The sequence below is a fragment of the Stigmatopora argus genome, chromosome 11 (assembly GCF_051989625.1).
Source record: "Stigmatopora argus isolate UIUO_Sarg chromosome 11, RoL_Sarg_1.0, whole genome shotgun sequence".
Taxonomy (NCBI): domain Eukaryota; kingdom Metazoa; phylum Chordata; class Actinopteri; order Syngnathiformes; family Syngnathidae; genus Stigmatopora; species Stigmatopora argus.
The window spans coordinates 3,417,672-3,445,536 of NC_135397.1; the positions used below are offsets into that span (position 1 = coordinate 3,417,672).

Here is a 27,865-nt window from a genome sequence, read left to right on the forward strand (position 1 = left end):
TATTTTTAGATTTTACAAAATGATTTTTGAACTAAAAAAACAGAAAAAATGGATTAAAAAATTACAATTATTGATTTAAAAGGGAAAATCAGGAAATTTAATATACATCTATTATCTTCATTTTAATTTGATCCTAAAACAGAAAGTCGGCACTCATGATTTACTTTCCCAGGCCACACAAAATGATGCGGCGGGCCAGGTTTCCCCCCCGGGCCGCCACTTTGACACGTGAATTAGAGCAAAATTAATAAACAGCTGTTGTTTGATCAACTTTTAAGTACCTGCAATAGTGTTTGATTTAAGTCCCAGAATTAATCATTTAAAGCCTAAACTGCCAAATTTTTAACATTTTGATAAAAAATATTCTTGCAATGGAGCTTTCAATGGAACAAATAAAATACAGTTGAATAATAAATGCATTCAATTCAATGTCTTTTTTAGCAGTGAAAATATCTGAAAGTGCACAAAATCCATGTATCAAATATGATATGTTTGGCCATATATAGTTAAATACGTAGGCAAGGTATCAGTGATGTCTGTCTGGCATCTCCACACCTTTACTTGGCCAAGTGTAGCTTTTACACCCCCAGTGGGTGCTGACAGATTTGTGAAAATCCATCCATTTTCTTTAGCACTTGTCCTCATTAGAGTTGCGTGTGATCTGGAGCCAAACCCAGCTGACTTGGGGTGAGAAAAGGGATACACCCTGGACTGGTCGCCAGCCAACAGCAGGGCACACACTGACAAACCATTCACACTCACATTCACACCTACAGACAATTTGGATCCCTAAATTATTTTGGCACATATGATTTAAACTTGGATCTCCTGTGTAGGAACCAGACGTGAATAAACAATCTTGTTTAATGAGCTATTCTTTGACCATGGAAATAAGTGTTTTTTTCAGCAGTATGTGAAGGAATCACCAAAATTAAACTTCAACTAAATTGACATTTAATACAATAAATATAAACATAATAAAGAACAGGATGAAAATGAAGCTATGCATACATTTGGTTTGAGCATTTTAGTGGCTCAGGTTATATGTACGTATATACAATCAGTATTTAGATATATATTGATCTAATATTTGTGAACGAAACCAAATATTTTGTAGCTATAATAAAGCGAGAAAGCTCCAATACAGCTCAAATGATGACACTTTATGAACACAGAGGAAGAAAAAGTGTATTTGTAAATTTGCTTAATTCAGAAAACAAAGAAACAGAAAAAGTGTATTTGTACATTTGCTTAATACATGAATGTCTGAAAGAATATTAACATTTTTAACAAAACATTCCATGCAATTGATCAGACATTCCAAAATTGTTCTATCCTGTAAACTATTGGCTCAAAAGTTTTGATCTCGGTTCCAATATCGTTCCATGACTCGTTCGCCTGGTCCAAGGACCAAACCCTATGGAAAACAGAAAAATAGTTATACATCGAAACACAATGACAGTTTTATTTTATTGCTTAGATCACGTAGGAAAAATTTAAACCAATAACACGCTTATCAGGGTCAAATTGATATTCGGAATAAATGATAGATAGAATTATTAAATGTTTAACTTACCGAAAAGTGTCGTATTTGAAATTGTCGTTGTCGCCGTCATCTCTGGAAGTTGTCTTGTTTTTGTTGTTTGGAGGCAGGGTTGACAAAAAAATGACAAAAATGCCATCCTTTGTTTAAGTTCACGTCGCACTTACTGGACGCCATATTGTCGTAACATCGCCAATACCCACACAACACCACCTACTCAAATGGTAAACCCTTGGTGTTGGAAACCCACAACCTACCCTACTCCCTAACTGCGTCGGACAGCTTGGTACAAATGTGGCTATTAATATTTAGTACAACTTTCGTACATGCATACATAAAAGGTTATTTGAAATCCAAAAAAAACACTTGGTTTAGAGGCCCTTCTGACTATGAGGCAGATGTGCAAACCACTAGCCCACCATGCTGCACATATTTATGAATAAGCGTCTGTTTATTGCCGAGTGTTTGTAGCAGCGAATGCACGTGTGTGGTGTTGTTCCTTTTAGAAGATGCGCGTCGAACAAATTAAAACTCACCGCAGGAAACGAGCGCCCTTGGCACTCCTCCTCCCAAGCAGCTGCACACACCCCAACCATCATCTGCCATTTTGACACATCCACGGGGCGTAGCAGGCAGCGACGAGGGGGTGGTTGTGTACGGGGGGGTTGAGTTGGCATAGGTGCCAACGCGACACCCGGGGCTGCGAGCGTCGCCGGGCAGCAGCCTCCAGCCAAACAGGTGTGTGACATCATGCCGCCAGTAGCTCTTCGGGGGCCCGGGGAGCAGGCGTCGGGTTCCCTGCCGGGGAATACGTGCTGCAGGAAACAAAGGGAGGTTAGGTGTGTGCCTGACAAGCTCATTGATAACATTCGGGACAGCAGCCCTGAAGTAGATGGCAAATTGCCTCTAATGTCTCCTGGAGATCACGGGCCAAAGTCAGGTGCTGGGCACTAAATGGCCTCATTAGTTATGATTCTTCTCCTCTTTTTGCCGGTCAGGAGGGGACTTTTTGCAAAGAGTTTTTGGCATGCACGTGCCATGTCAGAAGTAAACCTGTTATATCAGCATAACTCCGTAATTGATGATCTCAAATGCTTACACCTTCTCTTTTGACTGTGATGAATTCATGTTGGGAAAGCCAGGCATGTACATGGGAAGACAAATATTCCTGGTAAACATTAGGCGCTTGACAAATGAATTGGATCAGCATTCAATGTTTTGCATGTAATCACATTATTTTGTTAGCCAGTTCAATCCGAGAAGTTCACTTTGATTTTAGAAAAGAAAAAAGAACTCATTAAGGTTGTTTGGCAACACGGTGAACCGTTCATTTAAATTGATTTGATACATCCATGCGATTTTGCTTTAAAATAAGGGAACAACACAGAAAAACAATGCATGAGCTGAATGTTATTTTCTCTTTAGATCGATAAATAATTCATGATTACGGATTCATTAGTGGTTGCAGAGTAGATATGAAGTTATGCTTAAGTACCGCATGGACGCTAATACAAACAAATCTGAATTGCCGGTTAACGATACGTTTTATTGACATCGATGGCAACAAATAGGGCGTAAGGAATGTTTAAGATTTCATCCGTCGAGTTAAAGCAGAAGAAAATGTGTAAAAATAGTTATTTCAGAGCATCTAAAATGACCTACCAGCAAGAGCGTGATGCGGCCCCACTCGGATATACTACACACATTGACCCTAAAAAAGTCACGTGACGTAATTTTTCCAAGCTGCAGATCGGTCACGTTGGTGCAAAATCAAGGAATAAAAATAAATAAACCAAACTTGCTTAAATCCAACCAATTATTATGAGTTACTTTTTAAAATGTTTTGATCTACCTCAATATATTGCATTATTCATAATTTTTGAGTTGAATGAGATCATGTGTAAAAACCAATATCAGCATTTACCAAAAATAAATAAAAAATATATAACATTCTACTTATAACCTCCTGACTACCAAGGAAAAAAATGTAGTCAAATCGCATTTATTTTAAAATACCCCAATCTATGTGGAGTAATTGGAATACTGCAAAAGAAATGTGGCATCATTGGAAAGCTATGAATGTCCTCTATAATGCACAAATTAAGAAGTTAATGCGATTGGATGCACTGGGTTTACAAATGTCTTCTACAGAGGACACATTTGAACTATTCTGGTAGTCAGGAGGATAAGTCTGTATAAGGACAACCTCTAATTATTAGGCCATGTTTACATGCAGAATATTACATTTGTAAATATGCTTATAATGAATGCATATATTTTCATAAATAAGCAATGCATGTACTTGTTAGTACATTCACCACACGTCAGCAGCCAAAGGTTAATTTCTATATTTGGCCAATGTGAGCTTTGCATGTTCTTCGTGTGCCAGTGTGAGTTTTCACCTCCCACATTAGAGGGGGAAAAAAGCAAGGTAGATTAATTGAAGACGCCACAATATCCATCTGTCTGAATATAACTGAGAATTGTTTGTCTCTATAGCAGGGGTCTCGAACTCAATTTACCTGGGGGCCGCTAGAGGCCGAGTCTGGGTGAGACTGGGCCGCATCAGGATTTCCACAAGAAAAGCACTGATAAAACATTCCAACGTTATCAAATACCTATATTTTTTAACAAAAAATAATGAATTAAATAAATTAACTTAAAGATGAATAAAAAATAAATCAATCAGTAATATAAAACCAAATAATACTAATGAGCATACAGTAGATATACACTGGCTGGCTAAGTAGAGAAAATGAATTATTTTTATTCCGTTTCAAATGTCTGTATTAACAGCTCTTTAACCTTTAACTTTCTGAACTTGAATGGAACATTGAACATGAAATATTCTGAACACGGCTTCTTTTGCCTACTCCTTGCTGCTAGAGACCTGGCAGCGCTTCTTCTCACATAGTCACATTTGGCTTGAGGGAGGAAGCAGTGGAGACCCTCAGTAGAGCTTGAAGATGTTCATCAGTAAGTCTGGACCTGTACTTGGACTTATTGAAGTTCAAGGTGGAGAAGAGCTTCTCACACAAGTATGTGCTCCCAAAAAGGCACATGGTCCGCTTGAACCTTCGGGAAAGTTCAGGGAAGCTGGGGGTCAACTCTCTCAAAAATTGCCCAAGCTTGTCTGCTTCTCCACTCACCTCCCTGAACTTGGCTTTGAGTGCAGAGTTGCACTGCAGGTCAATGAGCTCCATTTGAAGTTCAGGAGGGGCATCTTGCACATCAAAGGAGAAGGGGTCCGCAAAAATTTGAAATGTGGCTTTGTGTGTCTTGAAGTCTGCAAATCTGTGATCAAATTCCTCCTGTAGCTTCGAAATGGCCTCAACATACTTCTCACCACTGAATGGTGTGCCTGCATCCACGAGAGCCTTGCATGCTGGGAAATGGCAAAGGTTTGTCTGAGAGAGCTGGGCTTTCCATAACACAAGTTTAGTGCAGAATGCTCTCACGTTGTCATAGGCAGCACTGACAAGTTGCCCCTGGCCTTGTAGCTTCTTGTTCAGTACATTAAGCTCATGTGTGATATCAACAAGAAAAGCCAAGTCCATGAGCCATTTGGGATCACTTAGCACAGGATCAATCAACTCACAAACGGCGTAGCTAGCTTTGACTGCTGCATTACTGTCTTTGGTAGCCTTCTTGAAGAGATCCTGTTGCCTCAGAAGACGTGTTTTAAGACTGGCAACCTGGTTGGCTCTCTCATCTCCCTGGTATTTTTCGTACTCCACAGCATGTCTCGTAGTACAATTACGTTTCAAATTGTATTCCTTGTGCACCGCAACTTTTTCAGTGTAAATGAGACACGTCGGGGTGCCCCTGTGTTCAACAAAGAAATATTGCACTCCCCACTTTTCTTGAAACTGTCTGTGCTCATCACCGACCTTTCTCTTCACCGCAGGCTTTGAAAGAGACATCTCTGGGGCTCTGTAATATGTTTTTCCACTTGGAATGAGTCTCGGGTTGATCTTTCACATTCAGTCTCGCGGGTTTGTGGCGCATGTGCACTTTCGCTCTCCGTTTCAATCGCGGAGATGGCTACAGACACTGACACAGGCTGGATCACGGATCATAGCGCCTCATTCAGTTCTATGCTGAGAGCAGCGGAGGAGTGTGCGCGCCGAGCGGAGTGATCGGCCTCACGGCTTCTCCTCCGCCCAGCTGATTGGAGGAATGAATGAGTGAGTGAGCGAGGCACTGGACAGCCCGGCCGATGTCCCGCCCACCCAAAAAAAAAAAAAAAATTAAAAAAAAAAAAAAAAAAAAAAAAATTAAAAAAAAAAAAAATTTGATCTTTCATATTAAGACGGGGGCCGCAAATTATCGTCCCGCGGGCCGCAGTTGGCCCGCGGGCCGCATGTTTGAGACCCCTGCTCTATAGGCTGTGGGGTTGGCTGCTAACCAGTTCAGGGTGTATCCCACCTCCTGCTCATAGTCCTCTGGGATAAACTCCTGGAAGCACGCGAATTGCGTGAGGTATAACCTCGCACGTTACAAAATGTATGGTTAATGTTTGCCCTCTGCAGATATTTCAACTGAGTGCCATTCAGGTTGGAACTGTGCCTGGATGTGACTTTCTGTGGGATCCTGATTGGCTACAATGTGCAGTGAAGCCTGTTGTGAATGTTTGCCTGACCTCACACTGGAGAACTGTGTGTGCGTGAGTGTGTGTGTCTGAGTGTGTGTACACGTTCGCGCATGTACATGGCCTTGCATGTCAAATGAGCCAAAAGCCGACCACGAGCGGAGTCTTTCACCCATCAAGTGTTGTCACTGCAACAAAACTAAACAAAGAGACAACAAATGAGAGAAATGAGTGCGTACCTATTTGGAATTCTCAGCATCACTTCCACCCACACACACACACATGCATACACACACCAGCACGCGCCCCTCTTCACACTTCACTCGGAATCCCCCTGTGACAGATCCTGTAACAGAGGAGAGGGAGGCTGTGAGTTGCCCGGGGGGTTCCTCAAGGCACCCGTCTGGGACCTGCTTCATAATCAGTGGACAGAGAGCAGGCAGAGTTTCCCAGAACCACTCTCCTCCCCCCCCGGTTTGCCCGACGCTGCTAAGCACCCGGGGGCTACCTGTTAAGGTGCTCCCCCTGGTCTGGCCTCTCTTCCTGGGCACAGGGAGAAAAAAAAACATGTTTGGGATGCTTTATTAAAGTCCTGATTGGATGAATGGGAGGAGGAGGAGAAGGGGGGATTGTGTATTGTTTATATTCATCTTTGCATAAATTGATCTTGATATACACGTACTTTTATGCATGTGTGATCTCATTATGTGTGTGCGCGTGCTAATGCATGCACACGTTGGTGCGCTCCCGCACATCATTTGCATGTACAAATGATAAGCAGCATGAACTGGTGTTGCTAATAGCGGCCTTAATATTGTTAGTTGTCAAGGAGATGCGGAATTACTCACCCACATGGACATTAGCGGATGCCAAGTAACAGGCTGGACAAGGCGCTGTTCTCCACAGACCACTTTGGCCCTTATCAACAATAATGCTTGTTAATAATGCGAAATGGCTCTAATTGCTCTGCGGCGGAATTAACTGCAGCATGATCTTCCTGATCATAACAATAAAAACAGATGCTCAGAGATAATGGGGGATAAATTGGAAATATGGCAATTGAAGTGTATTGTTTTGGAGCGCGGGCTTTTTCATCCGTTTTGTTTTTATTTTTTTATATTATTTTTATTGTAGTTACTGTAGTAATGTGTAATATTGTTTCCATATATTGTATTCCCTGGACTGCGCCTGTGGGCATTGCTCCTCCTTTTTGCTTTTGTGAAGCATCCTCCTCTTGTAGACGCAGTGAGAGCAAGATTTTTCTGCATTTTGTGAAACTGACAGACTATTGGTTAATTTACAGACTTTAAATTTGGATTTAACTCATTTTTTTGTGCTTATCTGAACCATTGATGAAGTTTTTGTAATGATAGTCCAGTCAAAGTTGATGACATTGTAATTTTTTGCTGTTTTTTTCTTCTCTTTCAAAAGCTGGAACGTGTACAGAAACCAGAATAAATAATTTGATATAATAAATGTTATCCTACTTCTTTATTTAACAGAATCTAAAAAATGTTTTCTGCTCTTACATAATAACAGATAACATTATCCTAATTCTATCAATAGTTTACTCAGGTGAATAGAACTTCACAGAACTTCACTATGCCGCATTTTGATATGTATCGATTTCATGTGTTATTGTAGCGAGCATAAAATGTTGTAATATTGTGTTTCCATATATAGAGTGAATTTCCCGTACTGTGCCTGCAGGCATATCTCTGCTTTTTGCTGTCCTGAAGCGTTTTGCGGGTTCGCCCCAACAGAACTTTTTATTTTTAACAAACACATTTCCGAATCTACCCGGCTAACTCACGTGGATGCGTGCTCAGCTGCGCATGCTCCTCCTCCAAGACAAGGTTGGGCCGAGCCAGGACCACTGCGCCGCCGTCGTCTCTTCCGTTTGGTTTGGTCCTCGCTCGGAGCCAGCTGGCCTCATTAGGACATGACGGGAGGCGGGCTGGCGTGCGACGTGCACATGCATGCCCACGTCAACAAATGTAGTGTGAAGCGTGGCCCGATGCCCGCCAGAGAGCCACCCGTGGAGATCATTATTCGGGGTCTTTCCTTAAGGTGGCGTCCTCACCTCTTCGCCCCACTCTTGGCGGCCAAGCGCGAAGAGTTTTTGCGGGGAGGCTCGCCGTGGCGTGAAGGGACAGGAGGATATGATTCATCACCAGAGACGGCCGCTGACCTACCAGTCCGAGGGGCGCCCGAGCGGAACCGAGGCCTTGTTCCGACAGAGCGGCCGCGGCGCGAGCTGTGACGGATGGCGGCGGTCCGTTCCAGAGCCCACCCAACACACACACACACGTACACAATCCCACAATCCTCCTGCCACCTACCCGAGCAGGTGCGTGTGCATCTCACATCTGCAGGCGGGCACGGTGAACCGAGACCAAATGGCAGACGCACGGGGCCCATCGGGTACCTGTGCACTGAGACACACTAATGATTATGGATGCGGGCCTATTAACGGTCACATCTGTAAGGGAGAACAACAACCAGCTCGCTGGGAGTGAGTCAGCACTTCCCCAGCCCACCCCAGTTCCTTCAGGAGCTGAGACATGCCCATGTCAATGTTGGGGAGGGAAAAATAACTCCAGAATGCTTCCTTCCTAAGGCGCAAACATGGCGCAGGCTGTTCAACTTGACAGACTCTTTGGGGCTGTTTACGCGCTTTCAGCTGAAAACAGAAAAGAGTGCGACTCTTTTTGTACAGACAACTGTTTTCTTTTTGGAACTTGAAAAGTTTGGAACCAATCTAAAAGTGGAAGGTGAAACCCAGGATGAGGATGCTTTTGGTAAAAGAGCAGCAAAAGAAATAGAACTCATGAAAGTAAGCTGCACAACTTTTTAGCACTTGAAACTGTTGCCCAAGTAAAAGTTTTTATCACAACAGGTCCTCTTAATTCTGACATTTTCTGATCTGATCATGTTTTTCATCTAGAGAAAATGCAAAAGAGGTCATTTTTATTCTTGATTGCTACATTACCTGGTAGCAAATGTTGGTACTCGGCCAGTTTGGTCGCCGGACGTTTGGTCGCCCTGAAGGTTATTGATAATGACCATTTAAATCGTTGCTTAAATTCCCTTATTGTTTGGGTCCGGGCGACCAAACGTCCGCGACCAAAAGTCCGGCGACCAAACGTCGGGTCACGCAAATGTTGACCTCATGAACGAGGGCTTTTCAAATTTAGGTTTTTAAGTCACTTTCGAGTTCACCAGCTGGCATGGTCATTGATTTTGAATTATCCTTAAAAGTCCTCCTAAACTTTGTCCCTAAATGTTCACTTCTAATTTCCCAGCGCGCAGGCGCGAACCAAAACAGCTCGTGGCGCCTGCCAAATTACCTAATGAATTCGTCAACTTAAAAACAGCATGAAATATTCATTCTAAGAGTATAGGCGATAAATTAAATATCACTCATTGACTCGTTATTTAAAAATGCATCATGCGATTTGCATAGTTTCATCCCTGAAAGGAAATAATAATGGCCAGTTGTCGTGTAGTGTCTTTCATGACGGCTGAAGCCGGCGTCTTTTTGTTCCCTCGTCCGCCCTCGTCTGCTACTTGCTGCTCATTAAAGTTTCAACAGGGCCTGTTTTAATTGTCAACCCTTTGACAGGTTGATAAAAGCAACTTGACAATTAAGTTCATTGGCCTCTGCTTTGCATATTAATTCGCTCTTATTTGGTTTCCCATTGTTATTAGAAGGAGCGCTCGCCATGTAGCAAAAATGTCATCCATTAACTGGGCTGCCAACCCCACCCCTCACCAAACTTAATGTAATTAAGCTTGCTATTGTACGGGGCTCGGGAGGGGAGAACTTTTAGTGTTCGTTGTATAAATGAGTAATGTCGGCGGCGTGACAATGCGGCCGCCAAAATCAGCCACTCACAACTTTATTATCTGTAACATGTGCTGCCGGCTCCGGTTTGCTTAATGAACAAAGGAGGCCCGCTTTCATGTCATTGCACACTTGGGTGTGTATGCATGCGTACATGCCGCTTATGTGTGTGTGTGTGAGAGTGTGATAGCGGGCCGAGACATAAAGGAAGACGAGGAGTGCTCGCTTTCGACTGCAGATTACCCGGCGCTCCGTGTAGGCCCACACACTGGCATCAAAGAGCCAGCTTCGGTGTGCCCGAGGCTTATTCGGCCCCTGTCCACCCTCCCGTGTCACTCCGTACACCCTCCTGCCCGCCTTGAATAATTGACACTTCTGTTTTACATGCTCACCGTTTGCCAGGACACGCGAGTGTGACTGCAAACGCGCTTCATTAGAATGCAGCCCGTCAAAGCCGCTCAGAAAGTGGCCAGTGAGTCTTAGGGTGGATTTTCTTGGCGATTGTCTTTTTTTTGGGGGGGGGGGGGGGGTATGATTGGGAGAGGCGCCATGACGGAAGGAATTGAAAGGATGTTTTACTATAATGACGTGGGGTGTGCTTAAGCGTGCGGAAATATGACTTTAGAACTAAAAGTTTCTGGGGTTGAACTAGAATTTTTTTATAATATGCACGCGGTGCCTCAAGCGTTTGTATTTTGACATTGACATCTTGACACGGAGGAAGAAGTGGATCGGTGCACATTTTTGCCAGCTAGAGGGTAGAGATTGGATATGGTCAATTCAGGATTGACGTCGTAAACTAATCGGAAATTAATATCTACTCTGGGGTTTCTAGTTTTTTCCAATGGTGGACATGAATTTAATGCGCATTAAATATCTGCATAGGGGAGTACAGTGACATCACATATTGGACAAATACAGTGGACTAGTTTGTCAATGCGAGCTGGATGTCACCAGAATACACCAATCCAGGATGTACACACAACTCTGGTTCCAAGAAAATCAGCCTCCATGAATTAAGGAGTTGAAGTTATACTAAGTAGTGTTTCGAAACCCTTTTGTACAATTGAACATCGATTACTATAAAAAGTGAAATGTTGGCATGAGAAAAGCCTGTTTACATTAAAAAGCATATGTTGGTAAATTAAAATATATTCATAATTCAGATGGAATGGAATCCAAGTTTTTTGTTTGCATTCGTTTGAAAAGGTTCCATTGGCTGCCTGCATGATTCAGCCACATTGCCTGCAATTAAGAGCCTGCAGTATCCTAATCATATTTTTTTATTTTGGCTGTATGTCAGAGAAACATTTTGGCCAAAAGATGGATAATATCTTGAGCATTTGGAAAGTTGGGTTCGCAACTGCACAATAGGTAGAAGATGGGCAATCAATGTAAAACTTGCAGTCTTAAGGTCATTAAGATGCAGTATCTTAGTATGGGTTGTTTTTAATTGTCAAAACACCCCCGCCCCATCCCGACAGCAGGTTTGTGGCTTTTATGGAGACAACCAACGGCTCCCCACGTCACCATGAGCATCTTCTCTCGAAGACCGGCACGCCGGGCGCCTGGTGTGCACTTACGTGGGAGAATCTGCTGAAGTCGTCGGATGTCGCCGGCGAGCGTCCGTGCCGAGCCGCCGCCGATGGCCGCCGAGGGTACGGCGAGGGGCGGCCGTGTTTGTGCCAGGGCCATCTCTGAAGTCAAATAAGCCATTAGCAGTCTGTCAATCGGGGTCTCTTGTTAGCCCTCAAGCAGTTTGCCGAAGTCTCCGTTTCACTGACGACCCTTTACAACGACAACAATTATACAAAGACACAAAGTGCACAATACACTGGTGCAAATCGGCCAATCGTTGGAGTCCATTCCCTTCCTCATTATCATTAGCAGTACTTCGAATGGTCAAAAGTAAAGGAGACGCCTGCCGACTTGACCCATGTTTACGCAGTGGGAAAAGGCCCTCCTGTTCTTTTGATATTTACCTTGACCCCTGAAGTGTGTCGCTCGCACCCCGAGGGCTCGTGGCTGGCAAAAGTCCCCCCGCCCCCCCATCTCTTGGGAAGGCTAATCTCAACGTGGGCGTTTACCACGGGCACCAGACACAACACCATTAGCCGCAGCTCGGCGGCTGCTCATTAGGGCCCCCGATCGATAAAAGCGGCCGCAGAAATGGCCAGCGCTGTGGAACCGGCTATCACTCTTCACTGTTATTATCGGAAGGAGAAAACGGCCGCAGCCGCATTCGGGCCGACGGCGCATCCCGATTGTGCCGTGCCAGAACACAAAGCTTCTTCAGCTTCTTACCAACCTCCACCTTCAACCATGATCCATAGTATTGTTACTTATGGATATAAATTACTGCAACTCCTTTTATTGCCACTGCTGCTAAAATTACAATTATGACAATCGTGACCGGATGATTCGCCTAAAGACGTTTCGCCGACGGCGAAACGTCCGTTGGCGAAACGTCTTTAGGCGAATCATCCGAGTACCATGACAACAATTAATTACGATACTCTAACTGTCACTACTTTTACTAGCAATTGTACTTTTCCTCTGCCCGCAACAACATCTCCTAGTAAAATAACTTTAATGACAAATACTGGTACTGCGATTATTTTTATTCATTCAATCATCATCAGAAAGTAACCATGCTATTACTAATCAGAAAGTAACCATACTAGTGTTATTATTCCTTTTCCATGACTACTACTTCTACTTCCACTAGTGGGCAAATAAAAGCATTTCATTGAAAGTTTTATTCGTAAAATTAGTTTTAGTTTGAGCATTAAAACTGTGATTCAATATGAGAAAATAGAAGAATTACAGGGAAAATGTCTTGCACATAAGGTACAAAAATAAATCAAAATATTCATATATTTCTCAGCCAGTTTGATGACTGCGCTCAACATAAAAAATAAACTAATTCTTAAAAAAAAAGTGAAATACAACTGAACTATAGGCGCAATTCTCTCTTTTGCCACTAGTGGTACCACACTCGCAATAATTGCTATAATGGAAAGAAAGTAAGGAAATGAATCGTTGGGAAACTTTACGTGAAGTCATATGAGCCGGCAATAAAAGGGGAATCGGCCGAGAGCCATTACGCGGCGGCCGCGCTCTCCCGCTCTGGAGGGTCTCCAGGGCCCCTGCGTTATGACACGGTCAGAGCAGGAAGTGCACTCATTACTGGCCAGATATTTCAGCGCTGATGTCTCCCTCATTGAGTGTCAAAAACAAATGACTTACACGCTGGACCGCCTGCAAGCGGCGGGGGAAAGGAGAATTAATAAAAAATAACACGGGGTCAAAACCAGAGCAGAGTGACCCCCGCCACGGCACACCGTGGGACATGTGGTAGATATCACCGTGAGTCGACTTGCGCAAACCTGATAGTTTGCACTGGGAATTATGGGAATGGACAGCAATGTAACAGCAGACAGCAGCAATGTGAAATTAGCTTATGTTCCGACATCCACTTGGCGTCCTTTAAGCTTATTTTGGAGTGGGGATGAAAGATGGACGTCTTTCTTTCAGTCAATATTTCTAACTTTCATAATAAAACTCATCTATCTATTCAAACAATAACGCAGTGTTGTGTAGATGTATGGTTTGACTCATTTTTTTTAAAACAAAGTCATATTGTTTACACGATCAGTCTGAATTCTAATCAGATAAGAACGAAGGCTAATGAAAGAAAACAATACTAAACAAAATGAGGACCACATGCAATAATATAACAATATAAATTCATATATGATGTGTTGCTGTAAAAGTTTATTCAACCATCCTATTATCATAAAGGTCTTAATTTTAATGTAGCTTTAATCCTGTAAGTGACACCTTTCTAACTAAACTAAACTAAAAAGCATGAAAAATACAGTTTTGGTTGAACATTTTTTTACCTATGCAGTAAACCACTGAAAAACAAACTAATAATGAAATTAACATGGAATATCTCATAATTTGGACAAAAAAAATATAGAGTATCGTTATTTATAGAAAGACAAAATGATCACACATTCGTGTGTCTAATTGCAAATCCCCAAATTTCCCCACGGAAAATTCCCGGCACATTTCCATAGCTATACCTGACAATTTTCCGGCCCCTTTGCTAAACTAATGTAATTTAATTATTCCTGCATTCTCTTCCCTGTGAGGGGTGCAAACATTAGGAGCAGGAAATTGCAGATGAAAAGACACACACAGGAGTTAAAAAAAAAAAGATAGCTTGGTGTGTGATTTTTTTTTGGCATATCAGAGAATAATATGGAGGCAAAATTGTGAAAATAAGAGAAAAAAAGAGGGGAGGGGGGCCACGTATTGATTTTTGGTGGAGCCGGGGAAAGAAAAGAGAGGGAATAAAGAAGTGCTCTTTGGCCGATGTGTCCAAATGAAGTCTCACGGGAGGCTCTTAATGGTGGGGGGTTAGGGTTAAGGGGGGTGAGGTGGGGCGAAGGGGAGGGGGCCACGGGGGCAGGTGCCTACCCCTGACTAAGGCACGGAGCTGCCCTAAGGCTAGGGCTAATGGTATTGGCTGAGCTTGCTTTAAGCAGGCTCCTTTCCTAATGGCCGCGTATGAGCGTGCCACAGGACGGACAGCTATTGATTGGCTCAAATGCTCTCTATACTTGACAACAAGTCCAAAAAGTCCCTCAAGCATATACAATCATCTGGCCGCAAACCATGTCAGACGTTAAATAAGGTGATTAAAAAACACACAGTCGCTCATTATAAGCAAAAGGCGATGCATTATTTTACGGAGGAAAAGGTGCAATAGAAGGTCAGATTCCTAACACGATTAAACATAAGATTTTTTTTAATAACTCACGTACTTGGCGTTTTCTGGGGTGCACACTTTGTCCACCAGCAGGCACTAGGTTTTAAAGTTATGTAGGGAAACAGAAGAAGATGTTAAAATAGCAACTAGATGAGGAAAATTTGAAAAGATGAGCCTTTTTAGAGATATTCTCATGTATTTCATCGAAATGATGAGAATGTTTTTTTCCATTGTTAGTTAATGTTAAGTGAAACTGACTTTCTTCATCTTATACCTCATGAACTACACAACTTGGAATTATGTTGTTGATTTGACAGGCTATGGACACTGTTCTTGTATCCAAGTCTGCGTTCACAAATCAAATCAAAGCAAAAACAAAACGTCTGATTGAAACCCTGTATTTTAAAAACCTTCCAGTATCTCATGGCAACGCACTAAACGAAAAGAACAAAGTGTTCAACCAAGCCACCCTGAAACATCTGATATACCTTCAAACAGCTTTGACTTAAAACACAAAAGAGCAGCAACACAAATCTTCCAATGTGCTTCACCACCAAAGGTCGCCTCTCAAAAATATGATTTTTTTGTGTAGTGTGTTTTAACACTACACAAAAAAAACAACACACGACCTTTCCACGCTGTGCGCTACCATGTTGACAGCGTTTTTCTGCGTCTTTGTTCACGCTTGTGTGTTAATGCCACGTGAAATTGTCACTTTGCATACATGAATACGAGTCACGGTGTCAGTCAAAAGTGCAAAAAGGTGCTTTCCTTTCCCGCCTCGGAGAATGCAGTCAAGCAGCGTGACACATGCCTCGTATTGTCTTTTCAAAAAGGTGCAGCGTTGGGAGAACAATGCCATATATTTGCTTTGTTGTCATGCCCCGCCTTCCTGTAACACAATACACACACGCACGTGAAATTTTTTTCTTTTTTTTTTGCTGCGTACAAGATTTTCTCTTATTCACAAGGGGCGCTTTTCTAGACCGCTCCAGGCATCTGCTTTGATTGCGTAACTCCCCTGGGAGCAACAACACAAAACAAAAATACCGACTGAATTCAGACTTATAATATAGCGAACAAATAACATAGCAAGCTCCACTCTTCAAAAAAACACACACACACACACACACACACAAAACAACGTAGTTCTACCAAGAAAAGGAATTGGGGAGTAAATTCAGAGTTGAAAGCTGGAGAAAGTGCAGGAACAAGGCAGAACACTAAAAACAATCAAATAAAGTCACCAGGATACAACACGGCAATGTTGCTAGATAACAACAAAGTTATATTAGTACAAGAAAAATGTTGTCATAAAGTAACTAGAGAAAAGATTTGGGGAGGAGAAATCCAATGTAATGTTAAAAGGCCCCAAAGATCGATAATCTTGTAAGACTAAACTTGTAATATGTATGACGAAAAAAAAAACTGGAATTGGCGGACAGTTGGAAAAATGGATAATAAATGGTGATGTAAAATAAATAAATAAATAAAACAAAAATAAAAAAATGAACCGTGAAAAAGTTAAGAAATTTTGATAGTCTACATCCCAATATTTCTATTATTTAAAAAAATATTAGTATTACAAAGTGTAATGTCAATATGAAGAGTCATAACTACTATAAAAAGTGAAAAAGTATTAGTATACATACACATACATATATATATATATACGTATATGTATCTATGTATATATATGTACATATACATATATATATATATATATACATATATATATATATATACATATATATATTCATATACATATATATATACTATATATATATATATATATATATATATATATATATATATATATATATATATATAAAGAGCATCCAGCCAACAAGTTAAAACTTTGCTATGCATTCCAAATTGTGCTTTTTTTAAAAACCCTGTTCCAATTCCAAACCGTACACTTTGGGTTAACGTTTGACACATGGTTTGCGCTTCCAAAATTTTGGAGAGGTATTTGGTTACACGACGCTATTACAACAAGCGTCATCTGCTGCTTTGTCAAGTGTAGACCAGCACACGCCTTCCAAGCAAAGCAAACAACCGAGAACCAATCAAAGTCAAACTCAACCACAGCCCTTTTCCCTCCAATAAGAAATATCCGCTTTTTTTTCCTGGCGTCCAAACTGGCAAAAAAAACTCTTGTGTTTTTCTTTTCTTTTCGATTAAATGCTCTTTCTCTGGCAGTTTGCGCTCTACAGTTGGAGTGTGCTACATCGCTACTTTCTTCTCTACAGGGGCCCCTGGGCTCCCCAAGCAATAGGAGTAAATTAGAGTGCACCTGTTCCAGCTCCAAGATAAGCCATCTCCAGAGGATTTCCTCTGAGTAAAATGAAGTGAGTGAAGAATAAACAGAATATCACAGCATTACTCCGCCAAGGTGAAGTCGGCTACTGCTCTGGGGACATTGGCTTGCTGGGTTTTTTTTCTTTTTTTTTTCCCAACACCCAACAAACTATCCTGTGTAAACCTCTGCATGTGAGACTGGAGGAATGTTGTGTTTTTTTTTCTGTACAGAACCAAAAAACCGTCAGATACATGTTCTCCCGACTGTATCTCAACTCACCACCTTGACTTGAAAAGTTCTTGCTCGTGTTTGGCCTGCTGTGGGTTGCCTTGTACTTTGGGGAGACCTTTCCATTGCTCCTAAAAAAAACAAAAAAACAACAACATAAGATTAATAATACATTTTATTATCATTTTCGAGAAACACGGTAAACTCACTGTCGTTAAATCTGTATTACAGTTTCGTAGTTTGCGCTAAAAAGTTGAAAAATAACTACATAAGTAGAGTGAGAGATGAAAAATAGGCATGGTATAAATTATATAGTTTGGATATAGTTTGTTAGCCAAAATATGTAGAGTCTAAACTCTGTTTTGTTAACGAGATGAGTTGAAAATAGTTCCTCGGTATCCAAATGTTACATGAGAGCGTTGAATGAAGGGGTTCAAATCAGTCGCATGTGTTTGGAAGCAACATATTACACATATTCATTTTCATGGGCCACCCAAGGCTTTGTTGTTTTAATGGCCTTTTTCACAGCAGTCATGTTGACACAGTAAAACCGTAAATAGGACACATACCGTTAGAAGGATTAGTATGGCGGATCTGTTTGCCTTTAGATGTCAGGGCATTTTTAGAAATGCCGTCTGACAGAAGATCGTTCCAAAGAGGACAAAAGAAGAGAAAGGAATAAAGTAACGGCCTAATGGCGGTAAAAATCAACAATGACATTAGGTAGGAGTTGGACATATTGTACGACTGGAAAGGCTGCGTGACAAGGACAGGACAATCACAGTGAGCAGATAAATCCCTTAAGCAGTCATTACGGAAAATTGCATAGATTTATGATATTGTAAGAATATGACAGAAGTGGAAAGTTGGAGGGAATCTAGCACTAAGGCAGCTTCAAGTGCAGTACTCTGGAGTACTACCTTGATTTCTTACGTCCACATTTCACCGTCTTCACCCACCCAGAACGTTTTGTCCAACGATTGAACAATGTTTGCATGTGTAAGTTTGTTGTCAAACGTTGGGACGCTTGCGAGACTTGTGAAAAAAAGAACCACATCAAACCACAGCGAGCCAACTTTGGACTTTCATGCCCTTCGAAATTCCAGTTAAACACGCTTAGACAAAAAGGGGCGCATTTCACAATGACCAAACATTTGTGTGTCTAATCAAGTTGCGGAATAAATGTTGGCGTGCACGCCACATGACCATCTTCTTGCACTCTTTTGATTCATCTTTAAGGAAATAAAAGCGCTGACCTCAGTGTGAGGCCCAAAGACCACTGACTGGAGTTGACTTGAATCCAAAACTCACGCCGTTGGTTGTCACATGAAAGTGTCGGGTAATTAGGGGGGTGTCATTCTTTGCTTATTTGATCATTTTCCGGATTCCGTCTCCTATCTGTTCAAATGTCCCGCTCCCCTACCATTTGCACCCTGCTACCCATCGCCACGCCAGTCTGTTTTAGCGTCTTTGTTCCACTAACAACACATTATTGTTATTGTGGCTAATTGCTTGCCGCTCGCCGTCGGCGAGGCCGAACCGACACTGCTAATTGCCATTTGGGTGAGGACGAGGCACGCTATCACGCCGCGGACGGCCGGACCATCCTCAAACGTGGATCGCGTCGGGTTGTGTCGCGCGAGGGGTGGCGGAAACGGGGTGGGCCGAAGACGGAGAGGGAGGGTCGGTCGTTAGATGGAGGTCGGTGGGAGTGGAGGACCCTGAAGATTACAGTTGGCTTGCTTCGACCCCTCTCTGACAGGATCTGAGGCCGCCCTCCCAGCAGAGGTGGACCATCGCGTCGGGCCAAGACGCCCATTAGCCAGGCTAATAATGTTCACAAGCGCGCCGCTCGCTGCGAATCAAAGCCGGCGTGCTAGTTAATATGCTCGGAAGTGACCGGAGAGGGTCTTTAAATGATTCTTAATAAGACGGTAGCGCTGTGAAGGAACCTTCATCTTAATATTTCTACTTTTATGAGCTTTTTTTAATTGTCTTTGTTTATTAAAAAAAGCCTAAGACAAGATCTCATTTTAAACCAAGGCTGCTACTTTTGTGTAGGTGGATGCTGGCCCTCATTTTATTCGGGTTTTAGCTGTAAGGATTTTGCTGTTTATGCTTAAAATGTATCAGGCCGGGTGCTAAACGGGCTAATTTCAGCATTATTGTCAAAAAGGCTTGAGGAGTTCAATCAATTTTATCTTGGTGGCCTTTAACGGGCAGACAGAGGCTTTTGCTTATATTGAAATTGTTTGTGATTTATCAATCGTAAAATGTTTTTTTTTATTATTATGATTATCGCTTTTGTTCAATAAAGGAGCAAAAAGCAAGGGATCTTTAAATGATTCCTAATTAGATGCGTGCTGTGAAGGAAGCTTCCTTTTAATATAAAATTAATACCGAATCTAATATATTGTGATCTTTTTGTTTTCTTTGTTTATTAAAGCATAACTCCACTCTGCAATTGTCAGATCGGCGCAGGTGCCGCTGATTTCCCTCAAGGTTTTATGACACCATATCAACTTTCTATTGCAGTTTGTTCCAACTCATTTTTTTAGCTTATTGAATCTTGCAGTAAAATCCGTACAGTAGTTTTGAACTCACTTCATTCAATGATGCTAAAAGACAGCCAATCAATTGGAACCATCTTCCCAATGTATTGCCTATTGCCGTCAATTGCGGCTAATGAGTTAATGACTAAAAAATTGTCAGATTTGTGCCTTTTCTGTTAGTTTCCCTCAACCCCAATGGGAGTTTTGCACCACAGTACCGAGTTCCGACTTCAAAAACGAGCTCTGGCTCCCCGAAGGCGACGCGCCGGTAGACTTAACCGACGACAAAGCCTCCGCCGCCACCGACGAAAGCCGAAGAACGTCGTCTTCCTTTGTCTGGGAAAAAATAACGCACACATCCTCGCATACTCACGCCTCGTTCAAAAGACCAAACGGAAAGAAACGACGACATTATTCCGAGATGAGGACGACTCTCTCACTCTCTCTTTGCTAACAAACTGCATGCGTGACAACGAGAAGGAGAAGAAAAGCCCGTTTCCACAACACAAACACACTTCCGGGCCCTTTAGCGAGCTCTCTTCCTGCATAACTTTTGAGACACTGCCATCAAAACACAGCTGTATTCATTCATATTTCATGCCTCCTCCTTTCCCCTTCGCCTTAACGCTGTTCTTTTTCCGATCAAAGCCGTGCACAACAGGAAGCTTCCCTACCAGCACTAAAAAGAAGAAGAAAAATCAACCAGGCCTACTGTACACTACACTACGCTGAAAAACTTCACTCAAATACTTGATGGGGCTTTTTACCATCACCAAACTGTACCAAAATACAATCCACTAACTGCAGTCTGACTCTTTAGGTGATGTATGGAAGTCTTTGTTAGATTTGGCAAGGGGAGGCGATGGAGGGGCTTCCATCATGTTTGCTTCCTGCAAGTGATGGAATGGATGAGGAGGCAGGCAGTTGGCATGAAAAGCTCAAGAGTGACACCACGTGGTAGCAAACACAGTGGCCAAATTATGAGATAAAAAAAAAATATGAGTTGAGATTTAGTAGTAGTACTTCTTCCAGTTCATTCAAATTCCACCACTAACAACAAGTCCTTCCAAGATGTACAGTAACACCTTCCCCAAGACCTCCCCGACATTTTAAAGGCTCTCTGAAGATGACTTTGCCTTCCACCATCTCCGTAGCCTGCGGGAACGGAGTAGGAGCCACGCTCGGCCGCCATTGATATGCGGCGGGCGCCGGCCCTCCAGGGGAAAATTATCATTCCGTTGGTAACAGGAGCCACAACAAGCACCTGGAAAAATGACTTTATTACGAGGCGCACTTCAATATAACTTTGCGATATGACCCGTTTGAAAGTAGATTATGCAGATGAGAGGATGCCGCGTTGATTGACGGACGGTCTAATGTGGCCTGGGTTGGCCCTGCGTCTCGAAAGGCGCATAAATCACAAAAATCAAGTCGTAATATTGGATATGAAAGGGACATATTTGTTATTATTTGATGTTTGGGTACATTAGTATTTGCTTACTGTCATCATGCAATTTGGTTGCCTGTATAATATCTTTAGACGTAAGGAAGAAAACCGTTGATTTTACAAATATTATGTTGCAGGTAAAATGGACTTTGAATTTAGATTATATTTTGGCATCCATTTGACTTTTTCAGGTTATAGTTAAGTGAAAAAATGTTATGTTATTTGTTTCCATCTTACTATTGGTACTTTAACGTATGTTTTTTTTCTTGGTTTCTGATAAAATAAAAAGCTGCCCCCTCATAAATGCTACTTATACTAATGTACATATTTTTTTCCTCTTTTGTTTTTTATCTGGCTGGTGCGACTTATACTCCGAAAAATACGACTTGTGTTTTCAAACTCCTTAACTTAAAAAATTAAATATTATGTTATTTGTTTCCATCTTACTATTGATACTTTAACATATGTTTTTTTTCTTGGTTTCTGATAAAATAAAAAGCTGCCCTCCCATAAATGCTACTTATACTACATTTTCTCTCTCTTCCTTGTGTTTTATCTGGTTGGTGCGACTTATACTCCGAAAAATACTACTTATGTTTTCAAACTCCTTAACTTCATAAAGCAGCAATATGGAAGGAAAAAAGTACCTCTTAAAACCTAAATGACCTAAGTCAAGAAAAAAAAACGTATTTCTAAAGATAGCATTGCAAAGCAAAAATTCATCTTTATCAAAAATGTGATTTGGAACAAAACCAAAATCCTAACTTTCAAGGTGAAAAAAAAAAAAACAAACGCCTCACAGAATTTCCATCGAGCAAGGACACGCAACAATGGGCCATTCTCGACTTCCCGGTCCCTTTGCCATCGCCGCACGCCAGTGGACGTGACCTCGGCGTGGGGGAAACAATGGGGGCGAGCCCGCAACTTTTGGCTCGCCGCCGCCGCCGCCACTACGCGCTTTGTTGTTATATTTAAGGATGACATGCTCGCCCGCCATTGTCTTGGCCGCGATTATTCCCTGCCACCGTCTTTTGGCCCCAGTTGTAGCTCTTTGATGAAAAAGGTCGCTCGCTCAATTGGAAAACAGTCATTAAAATGCACTGGGTAGTATTCACCAGTGTGCTTTGGAAAGGGGGGCTGGGGGGGTGTTGGGGGGACTCAACTGAGCTGGTTAATCAAAAGTTAATTATATAATTTTCATGCAGATGAGGGGAACATTCAAATGAATCCCAACACTACAATCATTAGAAAAAATAAATAAAGAAAACGGGGGCCTAAAACGCTATAAAATGTTCAGGGACCGGGAGGCTGTAAACAATATGAAGTTTAATTTGAGGTAAACAAAGTGAATATACACCAGGGGGGGGGTCCGGGGCGAAGGAGAAAGTGAGGTTAAATCAAATTTGGAAACACAGATAGCGGCAGGTTTTTTGTTTGCGTCCTGTCGGTACGTGCAATTAAAACGAACCTTGAAAAGAATGGCGGGCTTATCTGTAAACAAGAATTAACCTCGCTTACGTGCTCTAAATTGCAATGGTGACACCTTTTGATTTCTTTTTTTTTTCAAATTAGCTTTAGCAATTCGCTGAAAACCCGCATATCGGGTTGTAACTTTGTCGAATAAGTTTCTTTGGAACGCAAATTGCCAGACTTGAATTTCAAAGGCAGGTCGAATACGTAACGAAAGAGCGAAACACATTGTTGGAACGGAACGTGGCTTAATTCCATTGGCTTCTTTTTTTTTTTTTACCCCTCCGCGACGCTCACCTTTTCCCAGTGGCGCCGCTAGTTGATTGGTGTGCATTACGACAAGGCGAGTGCCTCATAAATGGCGGCCCCCTCGCGTACGGGCGATTAGCGCGGGGGCTCCGTCTGTGGGGGTTTTGCCGCCAAATGAGTTCTTTTTAAAACGCGTGCCCCCGCTGATACGTTTTCTTTCCTGGTATGAAAATTCCACGTTTTTTTTTTCTTTTTAATGAAGCCCGGCAATTTGCTCGATGGGGACGAGGGAAGCGGTTGAGGGGAAAGGGGGATTCGGGAGCGTCCGCCGCAAGTTACGCTGCATTTCTAAAAGATGGATGGAAGTTCAAACCTCGTATTTTACGATGAAATTACAGAAAAGAATTAATTTGAGGAAGTGAGTTCAAGTGGCTTCGTACAGTGCTCGACTGCCATCCGGTGGTCACTATAAGCAATTATGAGCCTTAACGGGGGACGCTATATTTTAACACACAATTTGACTAAATCAGTAACTTTGACTGAACATCTGCCATTTTATGACCGGATTACTAATTTAAACATTTTTCGTTCGTGGCTACGGCGAATACGATAATGATAGAATATCGCAATTTTATGTTATGTTATCATGTGAGCCAGCCACATCAGAATACATTTGTTAGAAAAATTAAAGAAAAAGAAGTTATGAGTGTCCTAATTGATCAAAAAAAGCATTTGATTTTGGTCAAATAATATGAGGGTACTCCAAAAGTTGAAGTGTTACGAGAAAAGTCATACCTTTATCGGATTATCGGATTGAATTACAAATCTGCAAGATAAGTGAGAAGAAAAAGTGTTTTTTAGCAAACTTAAATTGAGACCATTAACAAAAAAATGATATTCCTTATATCAGCTTTAACGTGAAAATGCTAATAAACAAAGGAAACTAGGACTATTTCAAAATCCTTTTCTGACGATCAGGAACTTTTTTTTCCGGTAAAACAACTAACAGATGCCATTAAATCGAGGTTATGTTAAGGTTAAGGTTAAGTTTCACCCTGGTAAATTTTACATTTTCTTTTTTTTCCCCTATTTTTTTGCATACATTCTCTCCATTCCATCATGCATGTTTTAACTTTGTCCCGGAGATCAGCTGGTGTCAATGACAATGGAATTTGGCCAAGTGTAACACGTGAAGTGATGTCATTGATTTGTGATAAATTGTCTTAATCAGCAGCCGCCGTCACGGTTTCGTCATGCTTGTCGGTCGCGGCTGCTTGACAAAAAAAAAGCAAAACAAAAGCAATTTTGTCCACTTAAGGGGGTGTCAAAGGTGCCCCCCCACCCCCTCCAGGCCGCCCCGCCGACCCTTTCTTTTATTACAAACTCTGGACCGAGCTGGTGACAGCCTGGCTCGGCTTGGGCGCCTCAAATTGAATAAGTAAGTTGATGAGGTCTCAAAAAAGAGTTTATTACAATTTCACATGGATTTGAATGAGACAGACATGCCTATCAATGACACTGCGGCAATAAATGCCGGGCCCTCGGGGGAATCCGCCGCTGCTGTAGATAATCATGTAAATTGTCTTTTCCCCCCTTTTTTCATTTATAAGAGAACCTTTTCTTTCGCTCAAAATGATGGGAATCATCATCCATCTGCAGAGATTGGAACGAGATCTCTTTAATATTTCATTTAATTTGTCGTAAGCACTTCAAACGGGCCATATTTGCAAAAGCGTCCGTCAATGTCGGCGGAGGGGGAAAAAAAGCCATGCATATATTTAACGGAGCCCAAAAAAAAAGAGACGGGGAAAAATGACATTTAAAAAAACAAGGTAATTGAGCATTTTGTATATTGTCGCAGCTGCTCGTGGAGCACGCCGCCGCAGCCGAGCTGCGGCGTACATTAATATTGCACAATTGAGGGAGACATCCGCCATCAATTATGGATAATAAACACTTACTACATTGTATGGTCGACGTCTCTCATGGGTTTGGGCACTCGCCTCTTCGGGAAGAGACACCACGCCCCCTGTACCCATCATCTAAGTGGAAGGAAGATGAGGGAGACGGTTCAAAACGGAACATAGAGTCGACAAAAAAGAAAAAAAAAGGGGGATAAAATGACATATAAGTTTTTTTTAAGGCAAACACTTTCAAAGAATTATTTCAAGGGAAAGTCTCATTTCAGGATGCAGCATTTGTTAAATATTAGAGGAGAAAGGGCAAATAAGAGGATTGAATTTAGAAAATTAAAACTAATTTAGTTAGGAGTACAAAAAAATGGAATTAATTGTACAAATGGACATTTTTTGGGGGGGGGAAGCTAAAAAAAAATGTCAGAGTATTGAATTAAAATCAAGGTAAGAGTCACGCTATTGGCTGACAACATATTGAGGTCAGTAGTATGTATAGCTGTTGTTAGGATAAGCGGTATGGAAAATGAACATATTTAAAATGTGAAAATACAAAATATCAGAATAATGTATATTACGAAATAGTATCTATCTTTTTAAAACATTTTTTAAAAGCTTCTGGCTCTATGAAAAATTGTTGTTAAATTATTTAACAAAAAAAATGAGTTGCTTATCCTTTCAAGGGTTGGAAGGGTGCCGGAGCCTATCCCAGCCAACATCGAGCACCTTGAATTGATTGACAGCCCATCTCATGGAAAAGGATAACCATCAAAACTAAATATAAAACGTTTTTTAAATGAGAATCAATACAAAAACTTGAAAACTCACCCTAATGGTGGCCTCCAGTTCCCCCACGCTTCTCTTCCCACCGGGCAACCAGCCGTACGACCAATGCTGGGCCACAGTCACCTGAAGCAGCAGGACCAAGACCAACGCGTGCACCGCCACTTTACGGCTGGACTCCATCTGCAAGTTTTGGAAAAACATCCTCATCAACACAGAACTATCCGAAAGCAACCCCCCCGATTGCCACTTACCTCTGCACAGGCCTAGTTAGCGTGTGTTGCGTCGATGAAAAAGCATTTTCTTTATAGGTGTCAGGATTCTAATCCCCTCTCTGCAGGTGTGACACATTCACACACTAATGGTACACCCGACGCCGCTAATGGAGGTTCCTAAGTGCACCAGAACTTTCGGCGTGGTCGCCTTGAGGATTCAAATGGCATGAGACCCACCCGCATTATATTTGCGCACGTGTTCACCTGTTGGGAGCGAGACAAACAGCGCAGACATTTCTCTCCTATGTATTATTTATTCGAATCAACTTTGTACAAGACTCCAAAAAAAAGGCAGAAAGTTCCATGGAAACAACTTTTGGAGCAGCTTACAAGGCCTCAAAGTACTAGAACGCTTAGTATATTGAATTTAGATAAAGCTTAGTGAGGAGCACGACACACAAAATGACTTCTACGTACATAGAAACGCGGTGGTATAAAGTTCTTCCTGGCTTAGTACACTTTAAAATGTAAGCAGGAGTCTTGCCAATGTAAAAATAGACATTTTCTTTTGGCGGAAAGGTGAAGAATTTATTCCCTGTTTGGTTATGTGCAAAACTAAATGAGAAATGTTGATTTTTTACTACCGTTTTTTTTTACAACTTTTTCGTGCATACACAAACAACTTTTGTGTAAAGCAGGGGTGTCTAAATATTTGCTTCTGGGGAATAAAAGGTGGGCAGTAAATGGTTTTGGTGCAAATAAGTCTCTGACATTTGAGTAAAGCTTATGAAAAAAAGAAAACGGAAGCAAAAACTAAAGTGTTTGTTCAACTTTTCTTCAGTGTACATACAACAAAACCACTTAGCGTTGTCAAAATGTGTGGAAAAATGCCGTTGAGCAATTTCCTTGGAGCGAAACCCTTATTTGTCCGTTATCAAGCACATCAGTCATAATAGTCGTTCAATTATTCACCAAAAACATCCTACACGCGACGCGGTTGCTTAACTATTAAACCGCTGATTTAAAAGCAGTAAAACTCCCAAACGTCTGCCGGTCGTCGTTAAAAACTAAACAGCGTGTCACTTGGTGACAAATATTTCACGATTAGAAGTGTTTTTCTCGGCTTCTAATCAAACATGCATGGCGCAGAAATGACAAATGTGGTTAAAAAAAAGAGAAGGAAATATGATACTTGGCAGCCAAAGGGGGGAAAAAACAGTTGAGTGACATGTTTGCCTTCGAGTGATTGGACATTATTTTCAATATGGGTTAATGGCATTTTGCAATGTCGGGAACCCGAGCACTAAGTAACATGGCCACGGGCAAAAGAAGAAAGTTGGCTGCGTTGAATCAAACCACAACAGACAGCGGCTTTTAACTTATTCATATCAATTCGAGTGAAGACTTCTACTCACCAAAAAGATTGTTTGAAAGACAAGGTCCTTAAATGACACGTTGGAATTGTTAACCTACAAACAGCGTGCCAGCGTCGTTGGTGAAAAGTGACAATAGAAACGAGAGCGTGAAGGAAAGGCATTGTGGTAAATAAGAAAGGTAAAGCGGGAATAGAATGCGGTTCGATGTTGATGCTAGAATTTTAGGTCGCAAGTCAGCCATTCAAACACTACAAATACAAGCGCATCTTAACGGATTACAATTCTTGTGGAAAATGCCATCTACTTTTACACCATTTTCAAAATCCTGGACGTTTAGCCAACATTTCCAGGTACACGGTCGATTGGTCGCCGGTCTTTTGGTCGCCCGGAAGGTAAGTGATAATTGCCATTTAAATCGTTGCTCAAATTCCCTAAATACAAACTGTGAATTACTAATTAGTCATACTTAATGTAATTATTAGGATCAAGAAAAACTCCAAATTTCCCGGACTTTTATTGTTTTTTGTTGGAGAACTTGTTAAGACCCTGACGGACGTAGCTTCTTAAAG

At 41.7% G+C, this 27,865-nt stretch overlaps 1 protein-coding gene across 3 annotated transcripts; it reads right to left on the reverse strand.

Moving 5' to 3' along the window:
* Positions 1-937: 937 nt before the first annotated feature.
* Positions 938-27,676, reverse strand: LOC144084887 (uncharacterized). Of its 3 annotated transcripts, XM_077613696.1 has the most exons (9): positions 25,960-25,984; positions 25,751-25,888; positions 24,971-25,051; positions 17,343-17,422; positions 14,817-14,838; positions 11,565-11,678; positions 2,080-2,358; positions 1,577-1,629; positions 938-1,417 (listed from the first exon to the last, which is right to left on the reverse strand). In XM_077613696.1, exons 2-9 carry the CDS (start codon positions 25,886-25,888, stop codon positions 1,312-1,314), a joined length of 873 nt encoding a protein of 290 aa, XP_077469822.1. In that variant the 5' UTR covers positions 25,960-25,984; the 3' UTR covers positions 938-1,311. The 3 variants fall into 3 exon arrangements, 2 of the variants coding, with proteins under 2 accessions (XP_077469822.1, XP_077469821.1); XM_077613695.1 differs by having other exon boundaries at positions 25,751-27,676; XR_013303949.1 differs by lacking the exons at positions 938-1,417; positions 1,577-1,629; positions 11,565-11,678; ... (3 more) ...; positions 25,751-25,888; positions 25,960-25,984 and adding an exon at positions 3,206-3,446 and having other exon boundaries at positions 2,210-2,358.
* Positions 27,677-27,865: the final 189 nt, after the last annotated feature.

Excerpts from the sequence above, each read along its gene's own strand:
- LOC144084887 (XM_077613695.1), bottom strand. The coding sequence starts at position 25,915 with ATGAGGATGTTTTTCCAAAACTTGCAGATGGAGTCCAGCCGTAAAGTG. Across the intron at positions 25,052-25,750 it reads AACTGGAGGCCACCATTAGG|ATGATGGGTACAGGGGGCGT; the intron begins GTGAGTTTTCAA and ends CCTTCCACTTAG. Across the intron at positions 14,839-17,342 it reads GAACTTTTCAAGTCAAGGTG|TGTGCACCCCAGAAAACGCC; the intron begins GTGAGTTGAGAT and ends TGGTGGACAAAG.